The sequence below is a fragment of the Lissotriton helveticus genome, chromosome 5_1, assembly GCF_964261635.1.
Source record: "Lissotriton helveticus chromosome 5_1, aLisHel1.1, whole genome shotgun sequence".
Classification (NCBI taxonomy): domain Eukaryota; kingdom Metazoa; phylum Chordata; class Amphibia; order Caudata; family Salamandridae; genus Lissotriton; species Lissotriton helveticus.
Window position 1 is genome coordinate 1,363,747,342 of NC_136065.1, and position 20,741 is coordinate 1,363,768,082.

At 44.1% G+C, this 20,741-nt stretch overlaps 1 protein-coding gene across 6 annotated transcripts in view; it reads left to right on the forward strand.

Annotated features, from left to right (window-relative positions):
• The window catches only part of PACSIN1 (protein kinase C and casein kinase substrate in neurons 1), a 388,443-nt gene that overhangs the window by 338,143 nt on the left and 29,559 nt on the right, over positions 1–20,741 (forward strand). For all 6 annotated transcript variants that reach the window (XR_013594889.1, XM_078644260.1, XM_078644264.1 and 3 more), the window contains exon 8: positions 12,633–12,760. Coding sequence is in view for 5 of the 6 variants with exons in the window: in XM_078644260.1 (XP_078500386.1) it covers positions 12,633–12,760 (128 nt within the window). In the remaining variant the exon portion in view is untranslated. The remainder of the gene's footprint in view (positions 1–12,632; positions 12,761–20,741) is intronic.

Consider the following 20,741-nt stretch of genomic DNA (forward strand, 5'->3'; position numbering starts at 1 on the left):
ATTGGCTGGTGAGACTAATGCATACATTGTAGAAACCTGTGTGACATCTGATCCCGACAGCTCCACTTATCCTTTCACTTGTAAGTGCCTAGATACTAGACAATGGTAGAGGGCGCTTTGTATCTGTAGTTATTAATCTGGTCCCGGGGCCTGCCGCAGCGAAGACTAGACGCATGAACTAGTAGGCAGAGTAGAAACTGGTCCCTAGTGGCAGGGAGAGTGAGGAATCCTGGGTAACAGCAGAAGGAGCAGAAACCATTAGAACCACCACCTGGCTTAAACCTCTCTCCTCCCTCTCACAAACCACCTTGGTGCTACGGACTAAGCTCCTTTCGGCCCGACCGTGCGGGTTTCTTTTGAGTGTTTTACATTTGTGTTAGTTAGCTATCAGGGAGAGCCTCATGCAATCACATTTCACCAAAGAATGGACGAAAAATATTACCAGAAACTGAAGTCGCTGAATTATGAGTGAGGCATAGGTAAAAATGTAAAAGCCAATGTGGACTCAGAGCACATTTAGAACATTTGATACATTATCAATACGAATTGTGATGCATAGTCTCAATGGACAGATAGTTTATTTATGTATTTATATATTTTTATTGCAAGTGAATGTAAAAAGCAATGAAGATTGAAATGAAGACCAGTTGTAAATTCATCAGTAATGACCCGTAAAGACTTGTAATTATCAAAGCAGTGTGAACATTAAAAGATGAATACCTCACATTCAGCATAATTGTACTTATTTGTGTTGTTTTGCTACTTTCTATGTGTTACACAAATGGTGAATCTTGTTAAGCAGTTTGTACCGATATTCAGAGTTAATAGTAACTTTTCAATTATTTGTTCAGAACGACAATCCATACATTTATTTGATAAAAATTAGATTGACATGTATGTATGTACGAATGTATTTTTGTATCTGGTATTTGTATATCACAAACTTGGCCAAACCGGCAGTGAAGCACTGTACAGGGTCAAGGACAAGCATTAAGACAATAATTGACAAGAGAGGTATCAGGTCTGTGGACTGTTAATCAGGGCTTTAAGTGGGCCGGGTTTCACCGGGTCTGTGCACCGGCAGTTTATTAAAGGAGGGCTCGAAACGGGTCTCTATCGGGCTCTGTTTTGTGCCCTGGCACAGACGGTCTGTTTTTTCCCGAACTGCAGTGACAGCAGGCCTATCGATGTGCGCGTGGTTCTCTGCTCACTTCTCACTAGTGGAGAAGTTACGGCATGACGTCATGCCAGGTGAGCTTTGTAGGGGAAGGGAAATCCTTTAAAGAGCCATTTTCTCTCTGAATTTCTCTTCGCTTTTTGAAACTGAGGAGCAGCAGCATTGTGATGGGGTCACCAAGGCTTTAAGTGGAAGCTTTTTCAATATTATATACAGGCCACAGTTGCTGCTTATTTATCTTATGCAACTAACAACCATTGACAAAGAAATGAAGTTCTGACTTGTTGCAACCATGGTCCGTGCAGGTAACAGCGGTGGGGCTGGGTGGGGTGGGGGGCGGCGGGGGGGGGGGGGGATTCCGACGAACAATGCTGAGAGAGAATTAATTATTTATTTAATTTTCCCTCTACATCGTCCCTTGAAATCCCCCCCACCCGGCCCACCGCTGTTACCTGCACAGACCGCGGCTGACTTGTTGTAGGTATGATGTTACTTGTTGTATTATACATCTGGATGCAATGACCGAAACAGCAAAATACCAGTCAGGCGGCACACTGTGCTAAGCACAAGTTTTTAGCTTACATGTTTTTAGGCCACACCCTTAATTACATTGGCCACGCCCCTTTGAGAGACCCCCCCCCAGTTTATTCATCCAACTTAAAGCCCTGCTGTTAATGCACTGTGATGTAGTGTTATTTAAGGAGGTGAGTCTTCAACTCTTTAGTATATTGGAGCAGTGCTGGGCGAACCTGGTGACTATGGAGATGTTCCATATTCTGGGTGGTGCATTTGGCCAGCTACCTTGTTTTATTCTTTCTTCTTTACATTTCTTAGTCTCCAGTCAGTCTGTAGGTTTGCCAAGAGCCTCCTGAGATGGTGAGCTTGTCTGCAAGATAAGCGGGGTGGTGGTCGTGATGGCTTTGTCAGTGATGCAGCTGGCTCATGTCCTCGAGCCAGGTATGTGTTGTTTCTTGCCTGCTTGCTTGTCATACTTTGGGAAGACGAACAGACAAAGGACCAACAAGACACAACGAGTCTTACACCTGGTGTGACAAAGTACACATTCACACAAACTTTAAACACTATAATGGCTCCTAAAGTACCAAAGTGAACATTTCCCGCTATTGGGGTTGCCTTCTTAGCGATGCCCAATGCTTCCTGGGCACTCTCCTCCCTGGGCCTCTTCCTCAGTTCTTTAAACAATGCTGAAAGTTTGCCATTAAAGCGTGTCTGTAAGGGTTGGTAAATATTGCACAATACTTCTCCTTTAAATTGTACTTGTTGTCAATAAGTTGTGAGTTCAGCTTGGCCATGTTCCTAAGATAACTTGAGCATGCTTTGGTTTTCGAGACAATTCAGCCAGGACAGGCTCGAGGAGCTGGTGTGATAGCGCAGTGGGATAGTGCACAGTGAGCAGAGTTGGCCAGTTCAACTCTCAAGGGGTTAGGTGTAGGTGTATGTGAACGAAGGCCACAAACCTGAACCCTTCAGGCATTCCACTTCATAAACTTTATCTTTACATGTTACTCCACAGTGTATTCGCCGCTGAATGTGCCCTGCCCCTCCCCGCGCCCCAGGCAGCTCTGGCTCTCAGAGTCGACATTTCAGCTTCACAGAATTATTTGCACAGCTTGATAACTTTGTAGTCTATTATGCATTAATTGTGGTCCAAGACCAACACAAAAGCATTCCTTTGGTAGCATTCGTCATCTAAACTCCGTGAGAGCACTCAGACCGTACCCTGCTCCTGCCCTAAGAGTGAAGTCTTCCCTGCCCGAGATCAGCTTTCTCACCCAAAATCGGTTGCGGCTGGCAGAGTGGCCATAAGAGTGACAAGGCCCAGCACTGGCATACACTTGTCAGACTGGCCCACTCTTCCAGTCACAGCCTCACCTACTGTCAGAGTAGGTAGTTCTCACACTGACACTGTCTCGACAGTGAAGGCTTCTCCTCCACATCCAACATCACACACTCTCAAACCCTAACGTTTCCCTATCTAGCCTGAAAGTATTGCCTCCCTCGTTCCCTGCTTCTTCTACCAGGGCTGTGCTTACAACCCCTGCTGGATGTACACCTCTCTGTCCCTACTTCTGCTGTCTCTTCTGACCAAACCACTTCCCACCAAACCACTTCTCACACTGACACTGTCTCGACAGTGAAGGCTTCTCCTCCACATCCAACATCACACACTCTCAAACCCTAACGTTTCCCTATCTAGCCTGAAAGTATTGCCTCCCTCGTTCCCTGCTTCTTCTACCAGGGCTGTGCTCACAACCCCTGCTGGATGTACACCTCTCTGTCCCTACTTCTGCTGTCTCTTCTGACCAAACCACTTCCCACCAAACCACTTCCCACTGACTACCCTCAGAAGAAGAACTGCCACATCCCGTGCTCAGATAAAGTAGCCCCATTGTGTCAAACACATCCTTGGATCACACAACCCAATGAGCACATTTCAGAAGCTTCAACATAATATATATATATATATATATATATATATATATATATATATATATATATATATATATATATATATATATATTCACTGAAAAAACCATAGGTTATAGACCATATATAGTTAGGAATTAGCATTTAAAAAACCTTATTTTACTCACACAAAACCATTGAAATTCCATATATAGTTAGTTGCACTAACTATATATCGCGCACCCGCAATCCACTGCTGATCATGTCACATATTACATCATTCATGACATGGTCAGTGACATCACTGATGACATCACTGATGACATCTCAAATGACATCACTGATGACATCACTGATGACATCTCATTTGACATCATTCTTGTGCTAATACGATAAACCTCTTCAGACTCTAATATAACCTTAGATACACTCAGTGTATACAGACACTCACACACTGCCACTCATCCATGGAGTTACTCACACACCCAGTCAGTCATGCAAAGAAACAATCTCACCTCCATTTCTTCAACTATACAGTTAAACTCACCTTACTTATTGAAACATATACTAACACATATTTACTCTCTTATACAATCCCTGATACAAGTTCCCAATGATCGATACAACCACTCACTCATTCAGTGGCTCTCATGCACAGTTATTTATATATGCCAACTCTCACATGTACTGTGTTTTACATATGTACTTACTATGACATGTAGCATTGAGATATCCATTCACTCATCAATACACTCATGCACACAGTCAACTGCCCATGTAGCTGTTTCCACATGCACTCTTGAACTCATACACCTAGTGAATAAACTGCTCACACATCTATGCATAGAGTCACACACCTTCCAGCCACCCCCACACAAACTCAATCTCCCATAGAAATACTTGGGCAACCAATTAATAACACATATAGCCTCTCGTATAGCTAATGATCAACACATGCAGCAGTTTACAGAACAACAGACATAATGATGCACAAATTAAGACAGTTTAGTCACTAACCCATGCATTCAGTGAGACACATTTAATCACTCACTCATACAGTCAGTCACGCACCTACTAAATCCTTCATCCAGACACTTATACATCCACTCATTCTTCAATATGTAAGACATATTTTAACTTTACAGAAACATACAGTCACTGGATGTTGTCATCAGTGATGTCATCAGTGATGTCATTTGAGATGTCATCAGTGATGTCATCAGTGATGTCACTGACCATGTCATGAATGATGTAATATGTGACATGATCAGCAGTGGATTGCGGGTGCGCGATATATAGTTAGTGCAACTAACTATATATGGAATTTCAATGGTTTTGTGTGAGTAAAATAAGGTTTTTTAAATGCTAATTCCTAACTATATATGGTCTATAACCTATGGTTTTTTCAGTGAATTTTCAAGGTTTTGTAAATGCTAATTCCTAACTATATATGGTCTATAACCTATGGTTTTTTCAGTGAATTTCAATGGTTTTTTAATAGCAAATATCATAAGCTGTCGAATGTCAAGTACGTGGTAAGAATTTTTTTTTTCGTGTTTATGCACACTGATCTGCTTTGATTGCTGCCCCCCACCCCTCATTTCTATTAGGAGTACTCTCTCTTTGCAGATAGTGAAGGGTAGTTAACGCAGCCCTTTCCCCCTTTGTAATCCGTCGTGCCTGCTTCTCTCTCCATTTGATTGATTGTTCTCTTTGGTTCATTCTCTATTTACAAACAAGCACAGAGTCGCAATACTCTGTTTAGTCTTTGCAGATAGCGAAAAATCGTGTAAAAAAACAAAAGGAATCGAGCAAAATCAGTAGGCCACTAATGGGATCTCTTTTGACCTCGCTAAAATAGAAACATTAGGAACAACCTGTTGAAAATAGCAATGCGTATGTATATAAGCGGCGTTCATTTGTGTTCACAGTACCCCTTGTTGATTGTTTCAATCGAGCATTGAATTGTTCGAAGTTAATTCTCTTAACGATCTTCTCTACCTGCAAACGAGGAAGAATAGGAATATTCTATCTCCCTTTGCAGATAGTGAAGGGTAGGTAACGCAAGCCTTTAACACGTCGTACCTATTTCATTCCTCATTGATTGATTGATTGTCCGAACATTGACTGTTTGGGAATTAGTTCTTTTTGGAGGTATTCCCTGTTTGCAAATAAACGTAGGAAAATCTTTGCAAGTAGTGAAAGGGTACGTAATGCGGACCGTTCTCCCCCGTTGTAATCTGTCATGCCTATCTACTCCCCACTGATTGATGCACCTTTTTCACCCGGACCATTTACTAGAGATACGTCATCTGGCCCGACCAGAGAGCACCCCTAGTGAAAAGGACATATGCAATAATAACGAAGTGATCACTGTATCCTGTTAACAGAAACTTTACCATGAAACAACCTGGAAAGAAAAAAATAGGAAAACGAAAATCAGTAGGCCACTGATGAACATGAACTTTTATTAAACAACGAACAAAGAAACGATAACATAACGTAATGATAAAACCTATTAATGTCCTAGAAACAAGAAAACGTTAAAATATGCCAGTGGTGAGAGACCAGAAAAACAGTAAGAGAAACCAAATCACCCCTCGCTGTCCCACCGCCTGCCACGCCAAAAAAATCGATAGACTAGGGAAAATGCAAGTCAGTAGAACATCCACCCCCACTCTGGAAACTTCCAAGGTGGGGCAGGGTTCCGGCTACGCCCAGCCGGGAGCAGCCCATATAAGGCAGGTCCTGCTGCCACGCCTCGGCCAGGAGATCCTAACGTAGGGTGTAGCCGGAGGAGAGGCCGAGACCAGCGGGACCCGGCCAGGGGATTGCCTTTACAACGCTGAACAGTTGCAGGGGGGGGGGAATGTCTCCTCGACCCTCCCCTCTCTCTCCCAGTCCGGCCGCGGTGGCCCTTGAGAGTTGCAGGTAGTCCCGCCACATGCTCTTCCGGTCCGACCACCAACGGTCGGGGGGCCGAGGCCGACGGGATCCGGCTGCAGCCGATAAACCAAGAAACCCGTTCATGGGGCCAGAGCCAGGGGCGTCCGGCCGACATCCACCGGAAGCCCGGCCCGAAGACGGACGGGACACTTCTTTCTTTTATAATGGCTGCGACAACACTGGAGGGGGATGTCTTGCACATGCCTCCGACCCCCCCCTCGTCCTCATCGCCTGGTCCGGCCATAACAAATCTCAAGCGAGACGCCGTGGGGTGCACTGGGAGGGAGAGACGGTGCGAACAGGCCTCTCCCGCCTCCCCAGGTGGAGGCTTCCCAGCTGCACCCTCAGCGCTCCAGGCGGTGGCATCCTAACAACTACAGTGCTGCACAGTTTCGGAACGACCTAGATAACGGTTCTTCCACTGTGGCCATGCTGCAACGTCTCGCCCGGCAGGGTGGAGCCCGTCCGCTCATGTGACCCCGCGATCGCCGGTAGCTGCCGAACTCTCAAAATGGCGGTCGACCTGGCAAGAGCGGGCCCAACATAAAGAAATGGCCCGGTCACTGGTTGACTCCACCACCGTAGTCCTCCACGACCTTGAAGATTCTAGAGGAGCCGCGGGAGTCTCCGACCCCCGATGGGGAATGACTGCCATGATCGCCCGTGGAGTGACGAAACTGTATCCGCGGGACGTCGGCGCTCCCATGCTGGCGCCAGCCTCACTTTGAATTACTACAATCCTGCAGACCTTACTTCCGGTGAAAGCACAGTGTGACCCGGTAGGAAAAATTATTGCACCCCCTCCCCTTTTTGACTGATAGTTCAAACCACCGATCCTTTCCTTTGCCCTTTTAACGGAACTTTGGACTGCCTCCCCCTCTTTTACATTTTCTAGAGAAAACAAAACATTAACCACTACATTAGCATAGCAGTTGACACCAGAACTGTTTTCAAATTGAAAACCAACAACATCTTCAACAGAATCCTTTTTGTTTCTGCTGTGACCCTGCTACAGCACAGGCATTGTCCCCAGCAGTAATTCTGCAATGCCGGTAAGAATAGCTGTGGTGCCTACTGGACTCACTCACCCCCGCGGCGCCCCACGCCGTTATTTGCTGGGCGGCAACTTACTAGACATCACTTTCGTGCCATCTAGATTTCAGCGCGTTCTGCTGCCTTGGAACTATTCGCACAACAGACCGCTACTGACAAGAATATTTCATTATTGGTGCTGTCAATTTCAATAAATCTATTGGATAATTAAAAAGAAATTGCCACGGTCTCTTCGTTGTTTAAATGTTTTTACTGTTTTTGTTTTGTTGTATATATTTATATGTTATTAAAGTTTTATATTCCTACTACTTTGTTGGAGTGCTATATATTTTTAATGTGACACATAATTGTAAAAACTTTGATGTACAAAGAGTCATTCCTGGAATCTTCCGCTTCAGGCTCGGTCCCCTCCCCAATCACAATACAGGATGGTTTTCAGATAGTAGGAACGCGTGTGCTGTGACGGATCACATCGGGTGTGGGCCTTGATCTACTATAACTCCTTTGAAGAGGGGTGATTCTTTACAGCTGGGGCCATAAACTACATCTGCAGGGCTAGCTGATAGCCTAGGACCGGCCTGGACATTCGGACACAGAGGAAGAGGAGTGTCAGAGGGTGCGGTAGTGAATAGGGCGAAAGGGAGGTGTCGGGCGGGCACAGAGTGTGATTCTCAGGGAAGAGCAGCGCAGATGGGGGAAGGTTTATTGCCCATGCATAAGACAGAGAGCGGTGGTGACCAGTGCCTGGGGGAGATGCTTACGAGGGTGAGGAGCCATGCTACGAATCGACAGCGTGCAGAGAGTGGGTCTGGTCAAGACATCTAAAATGGCTGCCGTGCACGACAAAAGTGTGGCATTTCAAAAAAGGCAAGATGGCGCAGACAATGTTTTTCAACACTTCCTCATTTCCTTCGAATCGAACGTTAACAGACGTTGGGGCATATTACCAAAGTTAAGCGATATTTATCGCTAACGATGCTTACCAACCAATTTTTTACCACTAAGCATCGTCAGAAATTATCGAAGATAAACCTTACTATTATCAAGGTTTATCGCAAATGCGATAATAAACGGCCGCAATGCATGAATATCGCTAAAAACTCAGCGATATTCATGCATTACCGAGCTAATACTCTTAGCCATGTTATCCACCTCCCATTGGATAACATGGCTAAGAACTGCTCAGGGCAGGTGTTACTTTTTGGAGATATTCGCGCTTAGCGCGAATATCTCCAAAAGTTGGTAATAGGAGATAGATATCTTGCATGTTGTAATGCAAGTTATTGTGGTATATAGAACTCATACCATAATCTCTCAGGAAAGCAGAAACTGATCCTTTTGGGACCGCCTAAAAAGGCCTAGGGGGTGAGGAGTACTCTACTTTGCCCCCTTTTCACGTTCCGAACTATTTTATTTTACTCTCTTCTGTAATTACACAAAATACCAGCGATAAGATGCATCGGAGACACACAGTGAGAGAAAGGAGGCCGGAGATGAAGAAGACATGTCAAATACACATTGGAGATAATATAGTGGCAGAAGGGAAGTAAATATGAGTAAACTTACCATGTAACATAAAAATGTTGCACTCTATACTATAAGTCTCATTTTATACTACAATCACTTCGCTACAACCTCATAAATTAAAAATAAAAATAAATAATGTCTCAAACAATTTTTGATTTCTAAATATAAATTTATTCTTCAGAATTTTCTAAATTTGAAACAACTAGTAACATGTCCTCATCAGTAATTTCCTCTTCAATCATCTCATCTGGAATCTCCTCATTAAAAGTCTGCAATGATGATTCTTGTAACTCTATGGTCTCCAAACACTCGATAAATTCGCCATCAAGAGATTGATCAAAAAAATCATTCAAGTCATCTCCTCCTTCTGACAATATTTCATTATTGGTGCTGTCCATTTCAATCAATGTAGTGGAATCATTCAAGTCATCTCCTCGTGACAATATTTCATTATTGGTGCTCTCAATTTCAATCAATGTAGTGGAATCATTCAAGTCATCTCCTCCTTGTGACAATATTTCATTCTTGGTGCTGTCCATTTCAATCAATCTAATGGAATCATACAAGCCATCTCCTCCTTGTGACAATATTTCATTATTGGTGCTCTCAATTTCAATCAATGTAGTGGAATCATTCAAGTCATCTCCTTGTGACAATATTTCATTCTTGGTGCTGTCCATTTCAATCAATCTAATGGAATCATACAAGTCATGTCCTCCTTGTGACAATATTTCATTATTGGTGCTCTCAATTTCAATCAATGTAGTGGACAATTCAAAAGAAATTGCCACGGTCTCTTCATTGTGAGCCATTTTATTTTGAAATTGCTTGCTGTAAATTGCAGAAAAAAATAATCACTTTCATTTATCGTTTTTAGTAATACATAATATAAAACTAACTTCATCAAGTATTTAGTATAACAGAAGGACTGCAAATAAATAACAGAAAACATTTTTCAAATTATCTTCAAGTGTACAACATAGTTCCCCTTACAAATTAACAACTCACCTTTTTAAAAGTAGCAGAAGTGTTAGTACTGTGTAAATCAAACACCAGAAATTCACCACCAAAAATTCCTCACAAATGTACCTCAGACAGTAGTATCACAAAATGGCTGTGGTTTCCTCTCATTTGACATATATACATAACCAATTAACTTTCATCACACACAAATACAAAACCAAAGTAACATTTTAATTGGTTCTAAATTTCAACACTTTCAAATGTGTTTTCCCCATGCAATTTTCCATAGGACATTTACATACGTCTACAGCCTGAATGGCTGAACGGAATTACACCAAACTTGGCAAAATGGTACATCAAACCTAAGAGGTCAGGAAGGATCTACTATGCCCCCTTATGGTCATTTCCCCCTTCGCTTTGGCCTCCTCTTGTCTCTCAATCCTACCGAGGGACAAGATGGCGGCCGCTACGGACTGTTTGGAATGTTGACAGACGCCGGAGAACCAATCAGCTTCGCAAAGCTCCGTAACGCGAAAAGTACGCGAAGCGGAGCGCTGTTACAGATATATATCTTTTTTTCAACGTTAATTTCTCAAAATCCACTGGAGCACATATATTGAGACCTAGCAAAGGCACATCGGGCTACCAGTCCCTAATATTTTGCCAAGTTTCGTGCAAATCCATTCAGCCGTTCGATTATTATTATTTTGTTTTTTTTTTGCCCCGCGGGGCCCTTTTTAAACCTCCACATCAAACCTAGGGGGTCAGCGAGGATCTACTATGCCCCCTTATAGTTATTTCCCCCTTTGTTTTGACCTCCTCTTGTCTCTCGATCCTACCGAGAGACAAGATGGCGGCCGCTACGGACTGTTTGGAATGTTGACAGACGCCGGAGAACCAATCAGCTTCGCTTCACAAAGCTCCGTTGCGCGAAAAGTCCGCGAACCAGAGCGCTAACCGGTCCGCTGTTACAGATATATATCTTTTTTTAAACGTTAATTTCTCAAAATCCACTGGAGCACATATATTGAGACCTACAAAAGGCACATCGGGCTACCAGTCCCTACAATTTTGCCAAGTTTCGTGCAAATCCATTCAGCCGTTCGGGCTAAAAGTGAGGCCAACCGCCCTATGGAAAACTCAATGTTAAAAACACGTTTTGGGACCCCCCTTTTTTCTCGGCCCCCACTGGACGAACCCCCCCCAAATTTTCAAGGGCTGCTCAGAAACAAAATGTGCCATTTTCCTGAAAATTTCAGCCGATTCCGTCCACAAACGCCAAAGTTATTAGACATAGAATTTTCAAAAAACCCATAGAGAAAAAATCCTAACTATATATACCTACTGGCGACCGCCAGTAGGTATATATATATATATATATATATATATCAAAAAGGAAAGTGCAGGACTTGGAAGACGTTTGCCTCTGATCTTTGTGTGCTGGAAAGGGTTGTAGGTTCATCTTTTCAAGCATTCGCCCAGGGTACCATCCATGGTGAACAGTGGGTTCAAACACATCTCTGAGTTCTCCCCTTGCATTAGAGTTTCTGAGGTGCAAGGCTTTACAGTATATCACACAGTTCATGCCTATGAAGATGTGGAATTTAGAGGCTTGGTTTTTGGCACCTAACGCGGCAGCTTGACCACTCTGATAATGACTCTTGATCCTTCCCACCTGCACAGACACATTATCCTCAGATCTCAACTTCATCACCTTATCCATCTCTTGTCTTTCAAGCTTTTCCCCACATTTTCATCCATATTTTGTCTCCCCCCGATTTCATCCTCGGCCACCTACTATCTACTCCATCTTCTATTCATTACCTTATTAGTTCCTTGATCTTCTCCACCACCTTCTCTTCCAAAATGTCTACCTCCCTTTCTCTCATTTTAATTTTCCACCTTGTCTTCTATGCATATTATAGATTATTTCCAACAATACTATTCATTCTGTGCCTTGTGCAGATGTCCGCACGTTAGTGCCTGTTATTCAGTTCTGTACTGGGAAAGCTTTAGTACAGTTTATTTCTGCAGGAGTTGGATGTAATCCTCTGTAGGTTACAACATATTAAGATCTCCCTCAACATTTCTGTTAGATACATACTACCCCTCCCCACCCCACCTGGCATCACTATGCTTCTCTTCACAGGAACTAAGAGGGCTGGCTGGAAAGTTGGCCATCCCTGAGGGAGCGGATCCCATGGCTCAGGGCACGCACTTTCAATCAGTAGTTTAAATTACACTGTACCTGCCCTCTGTCTGCTGCCAAGGGACATACTTTATGGAAAGGGGCAGTGCATGCCTCTTTTTTAGGGTTGCCAACGGATCTGAACTTACCTCGAAAGTCCTGTTTTTTTCTATTTTTCAAAGGTTATGTGTATAATGTACCCTAAGGGGACCTATGTTTAGTCAGAGTTGGAGAAAGTGGTGCTGTGAGGTGCATGACCTGAAGATGGGATGTGCCCTGTAGTTCAGCCTAAATATGAGCTGACATCCCGATGCTTGTTCCATCATGTGGTTTCTCTTTTCGGTCCCACAGGAGTATAACCCTGATCTCACACACACAATAACCAAGCGTGAGAAGCCCAAGAAAGCAGCAGAAGGGGTGGTCTTGACCAATGCTGGGGCTACCAGTGATCCAGGGACACCAGCCGGAGATCGGGGCAGGTGAGTGCACCAATCTCTATGCACTGTACTTTTTCTGTTTCTCTCTTCCCTACTCTATTCCTCATCATTAACCTCACTCCTAATCTTCCTTTCTCACTCATTATTGATCACTTACCCTTCCTACCCTCTCTATGCCTTCTCACTCTTGTGGTATCCCTCTTTTGCCAGTAGAGTCTCACTTTCTATGTTCCCTTTCTCCTCTTGTATCTGTTTAAAGTCTCATGCCATATTCTCCCTCCCTCCCTGCAGTATCTCACATAGCGGGGGAATCTATTTGCGTGCATTACATGGTACCTAACATGCAGAAGAAGCGTGGAACTAGTGCCTAGACACTGGTCTTTAAATTCTGGAAAGCATATATATTAACCCGAGGCAGTCGTCATGGAGTAGTTATAGATAGGATGGAGTTTCTAAAGGAAACACATTTTTTGATTTGCTTATATCTTTGGTGTTGTTTGACGAATGTCCACAAAACCTTCTAACAAAAAATATACGTATTCACCCCTGCTCCTTCAGGAAAGTTTAGGGGCGATCCGTCAATCCGTCAGCTGTGTGGGACTTACTGGAGGTAGTAACAGGAGAGCTAGTTGGACCACAGGGACCATCAAGAGGCAAGGGGTCTTCATCCCCCAAATAGCAGTGCACCAGAAGGTGCGTTTGCAGAGTGGTGGAGAAAGAGGGCGTGGCCTCTGACAACCTGTCATCAATCCCACTGTGTGGGGCTTATTGGAGATAACAGGTGGGCTAGTTGGCTCCTAAGGACCCTCACCAGTGAAGGGTACTTTCATTCCCCAACCAAGAGCACGCCTGGAGGCATGTTTGCAGAATGGTGGTGAAAAGGGGCGTGGCCTGTTAACAGAACTCAGTAATCTTGCTGTATGGGACTTACAGCAGATTAGTGGAGGATTAGCTAGCCCCCAGGACGTTCTTGGGGGCCAACTACCCCATCTGTTATCTCCAATAAGCCCCACACAGTGGGATTGATGACAGGTTGTCAGAGCCCCTTTCTCTACCACTCTGCGAATGTGCCTCCTGGCTCACTACTAGTTGGGATACAAAGTCCCCTTGGCTTCAGAGGGATCTTTGGGGCCAAGAAGCCATCCTGGTACATCCTGTAAGCGCTATGCAGTGAAATTCCTGAGAGCTGGTTGGAGGCCAAGCTCCCTTTCTTTCACCACTCTGCAAATGCGACTGCTAGTTAAAAAACTTTAGAAATTCACTAAAAAAAACAAAGATTATAGGGATGTTGTAGTTCGGAATTAGCATTTTAAAAACCTTATAAATTCACTGAAAAAAAACGAAGGTTTCAGGGACGTTTTCGTTAGTAATTAACATTTTAAAAAACCTTAGAAATTCACTGAAAAAACCAAAGCTTTCAGGAACGTTATAGTTAGGCTAACATTTCACTCGTACAAAACCAGAGAAATTCAGCCGTTCTAGTTACCTGAGTTTACTATAACTCGCTCCCCTGCAATGCACTGCTTCTGACCTCACATATTACTTCACTCATGACATGGTCAGTGACATCACTGATTACATCTCAAATGACATCACTGATGACATCATCCACAGAATCTCTGAAGCACCCACTTACACCCCATAAAACCTTTCATACATCCACTCTAACTTTCACACTAACATTCTAGAAACCATTGGTACACTCCTACCAGTACTTACATACCCACTCACTGATTCACAGGTCTACACACGCATCCACTCACTCTCCCATACAGCTAATGATACACCCACTCACTCACTAATATAGCCACTGATATATCCACTCATAGAGCCACTAACATAGTCAGTCACTCATAGATCTACTCACACACCTACTAAGTCACCTATAGAGTCAATCACACCACCATTTACTCACCTATACATTTATACACACACACATTTAGTCATACAGATACTAACACATACTCACCTACCTATGCAGTCACTGACACAAGCAAACACTCACCCATACGGCCACTCTTGCAATCACTCAGTCACAATACAGTCGCTTATACCCAAACACTCACCTATACTGCCTTCCACATATGCAGTTACTCACCCATATACCACTGACACATCCATCCACTCACTGACGCAGCCATACACACACTCACTCACCCATACAACCCTACACACACGCACTCATTAGCCCATACAGTCACTGGCTCACCCACTCACTTATCACAGAGGTACTTAGACAACCAATCACTCACTCATACAGAAACTCACATACCCACAAACACACCCATGCTGCCACTTAGACACCAACTGACAGATACAGACATTTTCACAACAAGTTTTGCAGCGTGGATTCAATATGCTGTTCATTATATCCGCCATCTAGTGGTTGGGTCCGGAATTGTAGTATTTCTTCTCTCTTTTTTGTTTTCGTGGCCCAGGTAGGTGTCAACAAACCACCATTTGGTGTCCTTAGTGACGTTGACGTGCTTTCTACGGAAGCTCCCACCTTTGGTCGCCATCCTCAGATTCTTTTTTCCGCCATTGGGTCTGGATCAACTGTGAAGGAGCTTCAAAACTTTGGAGAGAAAAATTGACGAAAAATTGAAAAAACATCGAAAATATCACCTGAGAAGACACCGGAGGACAAGTAAAGACAGAGGTCGACGAAAGAAGAGAGAACATCGAAGAATTTGACTTCGACGAAAAGATGAAATTCTACAGCATTTCGTCAAAAGCCAAGGCTGAAGCCGAAAGGTGCATCGAGGATTTTCAACCGCTGACCACACCTGAACCTGGAGAGGAACAGGAACAGGAAGAGCTGTACTACAGGGATGCCAAGGGGGAGTAAGACTAGCAAACTTAGCAGGGCTCATCGTCCTCAGAAGCTCAGGACTTGCATTGGCAAGAATTCGACCCCGAATCCCTAGAAGAGGGTGTAGAGTCCTATCCGTCGAGGCCTTCGCTGCCGGCCGATGTAGGGATCTACAATCAAGTCATCAAAAGAGCTGCGGACACATATGGAGTGCAGATAGAGGAAGAACAATCCCAGTCTTGCTTCCCCTTGGAGACCTCCTTGCCATCTCACACTAGAAGCCAGTTCCTGCCCTGCTCCCAAGTGTACTGGACCAGGGGAAGGAGGCCTTCAATGAGCCTGCTATGTGTAGAGAAGTAACTCCACAAGCAGAAAAGAAATACAAACATTCTTCAAAGGACCCCATGTGCATTAGGGGATCAGTCCTAGCCAACTCAATCATCGCATCCACGGCTAGGAAGAGAGCAAATATACCCACTAACTCTGGCCCACCACCAGACAAAGAGAGCAAGAGGATGGACCTAATGGGTAGGAAGATGGAAAGAAGTGTGGCGATACAATGGCGCATCGCCAATTCCAATGCGCTCATCAACAGGCACGCACACCAGCACCGGGAAGAAGTGGGCGATCTCCTAAGGCACATACCAGAGCAATAGCAGAGAAGAGCGAGCCACCTGGTAGAAGAAGGGCAAAACATGGCAAACACATGTCTGAAGTTGGCCCTGAATGCAGCGGAGACATCAAGCAGGCAGATGATTCTGGGGATCACAGAAAGGAGGCATGCCTGGCTAAGGATATCCGGCTTCAAAAATGAAGTTCATAACAACATCCTCAACACACCCTTCAATGGGGAATAACTGTTCGGCGCACCAGTTGATGACAAACTGAACCAACTGAAAAAGGACAATGAAACATCTAGGTCCATGGGGGCGCTGAAGTTCAGAGGTATGAAAAGAGGGACACAATCAAGGAGGCCAACAGGTCAGGGAAACCACCAACCTATGACACCACACCAAACCTTCCAACAAGGTTATCAAGGAGGTAACCAGGGACAGCAGCAGGGACCGCAGCAACAACTGGCAGTACCAGCCAGAGGGCAATCCTTTAGAGGGCGAGGTTGAGGAAGGGGTAATGGGCAGAGGGGGAGTCAGCCACCCTCATCCAAGTGACTCATCAGCAGAACCAACGCACACCTGGCCAAGATCTCAGGGGGTGCGGCAAGAGTCAACACAAAGACTAGGAATAAATCAAAATCGACAACAGCTCCTCCAACACACCAGTAGGAGGCAGAATAAAACACTTCCTCCAGGAGTGGAGGGAAATATCATCAGACAAATGGATACTAAACCTCATACAATACGGGTACTGTATAGACCTAAAAAAGCCACCTCGAAACAAAAAGCCAAGAGGCGGAGTAGTCTCAGCAAAGGAGAGTACACATTTGCTGCAGGAAGAAAAAGAACTGCTAAGGAAAAGAGCCATAGAAATAGTACCTCACAAAGAATGGAACAAGGGGGTCTACTCCACCTACTTCCTCGTACCAAAGGTAGATGGAACCTTACGTCCAATTCTAGACCTAAGATTCTTAAACAGGTTCATAAAAACTCAAAGGTTTAAGATGACATCACTCCAAGAGGTCATACCACAGCTACACATGGCAACCATCGACTTAAAGGACGCTTACTTGCACATCCCTATCAGCAGCAAACACAAACACCTCCTCAGGTTTATGATCAACAAAACTCACTACCAGTTCACAGTGCTGGCATTCGGACTCAAATCTGCACCAAGGTGTAATATTCTTCAACATATGAGAAAACATTACATAAATGCAATAAGATGCACCATTGCCAAAATGAAACGCTAGATGGCAGTGTAACCTTTTTTTTTTTTTTGGATTGTGGACAAAATCGTGTTGCAACATCAGCCTTAAAAAACGTTTTACTCTTTAAAAATACCGAAGACTTAAACTGCAGACTGAAAGACTCTTCGATGAAAAATAAATTTTGCAAAGTGGCACATTTGCAGAACGCAGACTGTAAAAGAATTCCGGAAAAGTCATTGACTGAATAATAAGAACACACGATGTCACTCACAAAGTCCTCAAAAGAATGATCAGACTGGTGCCAGTTCCGCTGTTACTAAACCCCATTGCTCATCTCACCAAAAAGGAAAGTTTGTCACCTCAAAGTGCGTCATATCGGCTTGTCTCCTCAACTAACCGGTGTATTAACAACCAGCTCGACAGACTGTTCAAACTTTTTTCTTCTTGGCAGCACGCACAGATGACGGCCGCCGAGAGGCTCACGGCACGTCCCTGTTGAAAAGCGTGCAGCAACAGCATCAGGAACACCTCAGCTTGTCAACGTCACAAGAGGAGCTGGAGATTCCTCGAGACACTGTGCGAAAGGTAGGCCCCTCGAGCCGATTGAAATTTAAAAGCAAAGCTTAACTGCCATAGTCGTTTAACATGTCCTTCGAATGAAATGTTCCCAAATAAATTAAGCAAGCCTTCGTTACTAGGACCGTTCTTGCCACAACCTCGAAATATCCTTTGCCAGTTAACAAATACATTTCCCTTCGCAAGTAGGACATTTACCAGTGAAACGTTGGTACAAAAATGTCAAAAATGTGTCCCCATCAGCTCGAAATAGAAAGCCAAAAGCACGTCATTCAAGAGAAGTAAAGTAGCCAAATATTTTCTTCCTTTATATTGGCATAAAGACAGACAAGTGTCATACTGTGCAGGTTCATCAATGACCAGAAAGCAGTTTAAAACGAGCTGTGCAGCTTTCTTATATAAACAGTCTCACACTCTGCGCAGAAAACGTGTACTCCACAAGATCCCGGTTTTAAAAGTCTTTTTTTTAAATTTACAGTCACTAATTGAATACAGGAATACACCCGCACCAAACTGCTTTTAACCCTTAACAGGTGGCAAGGTCATACTCACAGCCCCCGTTACCTCCTGGTCTTTAAGTCTGCACACAATTTCTTTTCGTTGCTTTGGGTTTCTCGTGGCTTTGAAGGCTTCTACTAGATGACAAATTACAAGATGATGAAAAAATAGGAACACAGCACGCCTGTACTTGGACTGTCCAGTGTAAAGGACACTGGTGGGGCTTGCAGGCGTGACTTCTCTTTTGCTTGACAGGTTAGTCTTTTTTTTTTTCGTGCTTGACAGGTTTCTCTTTGTTTCTTTCCTTTTTAAATTTTGTTTCTTTCCTTTTTAAAAGTAGAACTCTTGCTTGACAGGTAATCTGTAGCCTTCTTGCTTGTGTAAAGTTGCGCTTCATCAGTGAAAGTGTAGGTTCGTTAACTCATCGTCGCCATGAATAATGTAGTGATCAGGTCCACACAGAAGATGATGTAGAGATGTTTATTAGTAGTCAAGTAGTTAAGATGGTAATAACACCCCACCAGGAACATCCAGTATGATGCTCAGCCCAATGCCAACTGAACTCCTCAGCCCACAGACCCCCAACATTCTATAATGCATCATAGCTGCAGCTTTCTACAAGCTGGAGTAGTAGAGGAGAAAACATGCATAATATAAACAGGATGCAAGAACACTACACAAGGGTTTTCACAAAATGCCTGGCAGCAGTAGCAGCACACTTAAGGAGGCTGGGAATACATGTATACCCATACCTCGACGACTGGCTGGTAAAAGCAAACTCATACAACAAGTGCAAGGGGTACATGGAAGTAGTGATACAGACACTAGCCCAACTGAGGTTTTCAATCCATTGGGAGAAATCATCAATAGAACCAGGACAGGTGAAAATATTCTTAGGGGCGGAGATCTACACCATACAGAGCAAGGTGATCCCAAGTGCAAAGAGGACTTTGGCAATATGCAAGGAGACACGTCTTTACTGCAAGGGGCAAACTCTGACAGTGAGGACAGTGAGCAAACTGATGGGAATGATGGCTTCATGCATACATTTGGTCCCAAATATCTGCCTACAAATGAGACCATTCCAAGAATGGATCCAGCAGCAAGGGTCACAAGGAGAACATAGCACAAGGGAGACCATTCACACAACCAACTCCAACAGTAACCATTACAACAGACGCCTCCCAGATGGGGTGGGGCGTACACACAAACAAGCTCAAAGTAAGGGGATTGTGATCACAGCAGGATGTAATAAAGCACATCAACTACCTAGAACTAAAAACAGTGATCCTAGCATTAAAAGCCTCTCAGAAACAGCTATACTGACATAGGGTACTTATGCAAACAGACAATACAACTACCATGTTCTACATCAACAAGCAAGGAGAGACACAGTCAGCGACACTATCTCTGCTAGCACAGGAAATATGGAGATGGGCAATCCCAAGACAAATAGACCTGTTAGGGATACATCTACCAGGGAAGGAGAATGTGGAAGCAGACAGGCTCAGCAGACAGACGTCCGCATCCCATGAATGGGAAATCAACCAACAAGAAATCCAGAAGATATTCCACAAATGGGGGACTGCGCAAATAGACCTATTTGCAACACACCAAAATGCAAAATGCCAAAATTTCGCATCCAGGGTACCGTGCAAACAGTCCCCACGGCATGTGCTATGGATAAGCTGGTCAGGGACATTTGCCTATGCATTTCCACCAATACCACTGCTACACAGGGTACTAAACAAATGCAGATTCAGCAACATGACGCTAATACTGATAGCACCTCAGTGGACCAGGCAAACCTGGTTCTCATAGCTCATGGAGATGGCACAAACGCCTGCACACAGGTTCCCGGCTAGAAAGGACCTATTAACAATGCAAAATGGAAGAGTACTACACCCAGAGCCAGAGAGCCTCAGCCTAGCAGCATGGCTCCTGAGGACCTAGAGTTAGCACACCTCAAGCTACCGGCAAGCACAATGGTGGTACTCAGACAGGCAAGGAGACCTACCACAAGAAAGTGCTACTTAGCAAAATGGAAAAGATTCTCCGAATGGTGCATTAGGGAAAAACTACAAAGGAAGATTGCAAGGGAATCAACAATACTAAAATACTTAACGCATCTACTACTGAATAAACTAAGCTACACATCCCTAAGGGTTCACTTAGCGGCTATAGTGGCTTACACAAGAAGAGAAACTGGGAAAAGTTTCTTCACCTCCCAAGTGGTAAAAATATTCCTAGAAGGAGCAAAAAGAATCGCACCTCCAAACTTAGTGCCAGCACCAGCATGGAACGTCAACGTA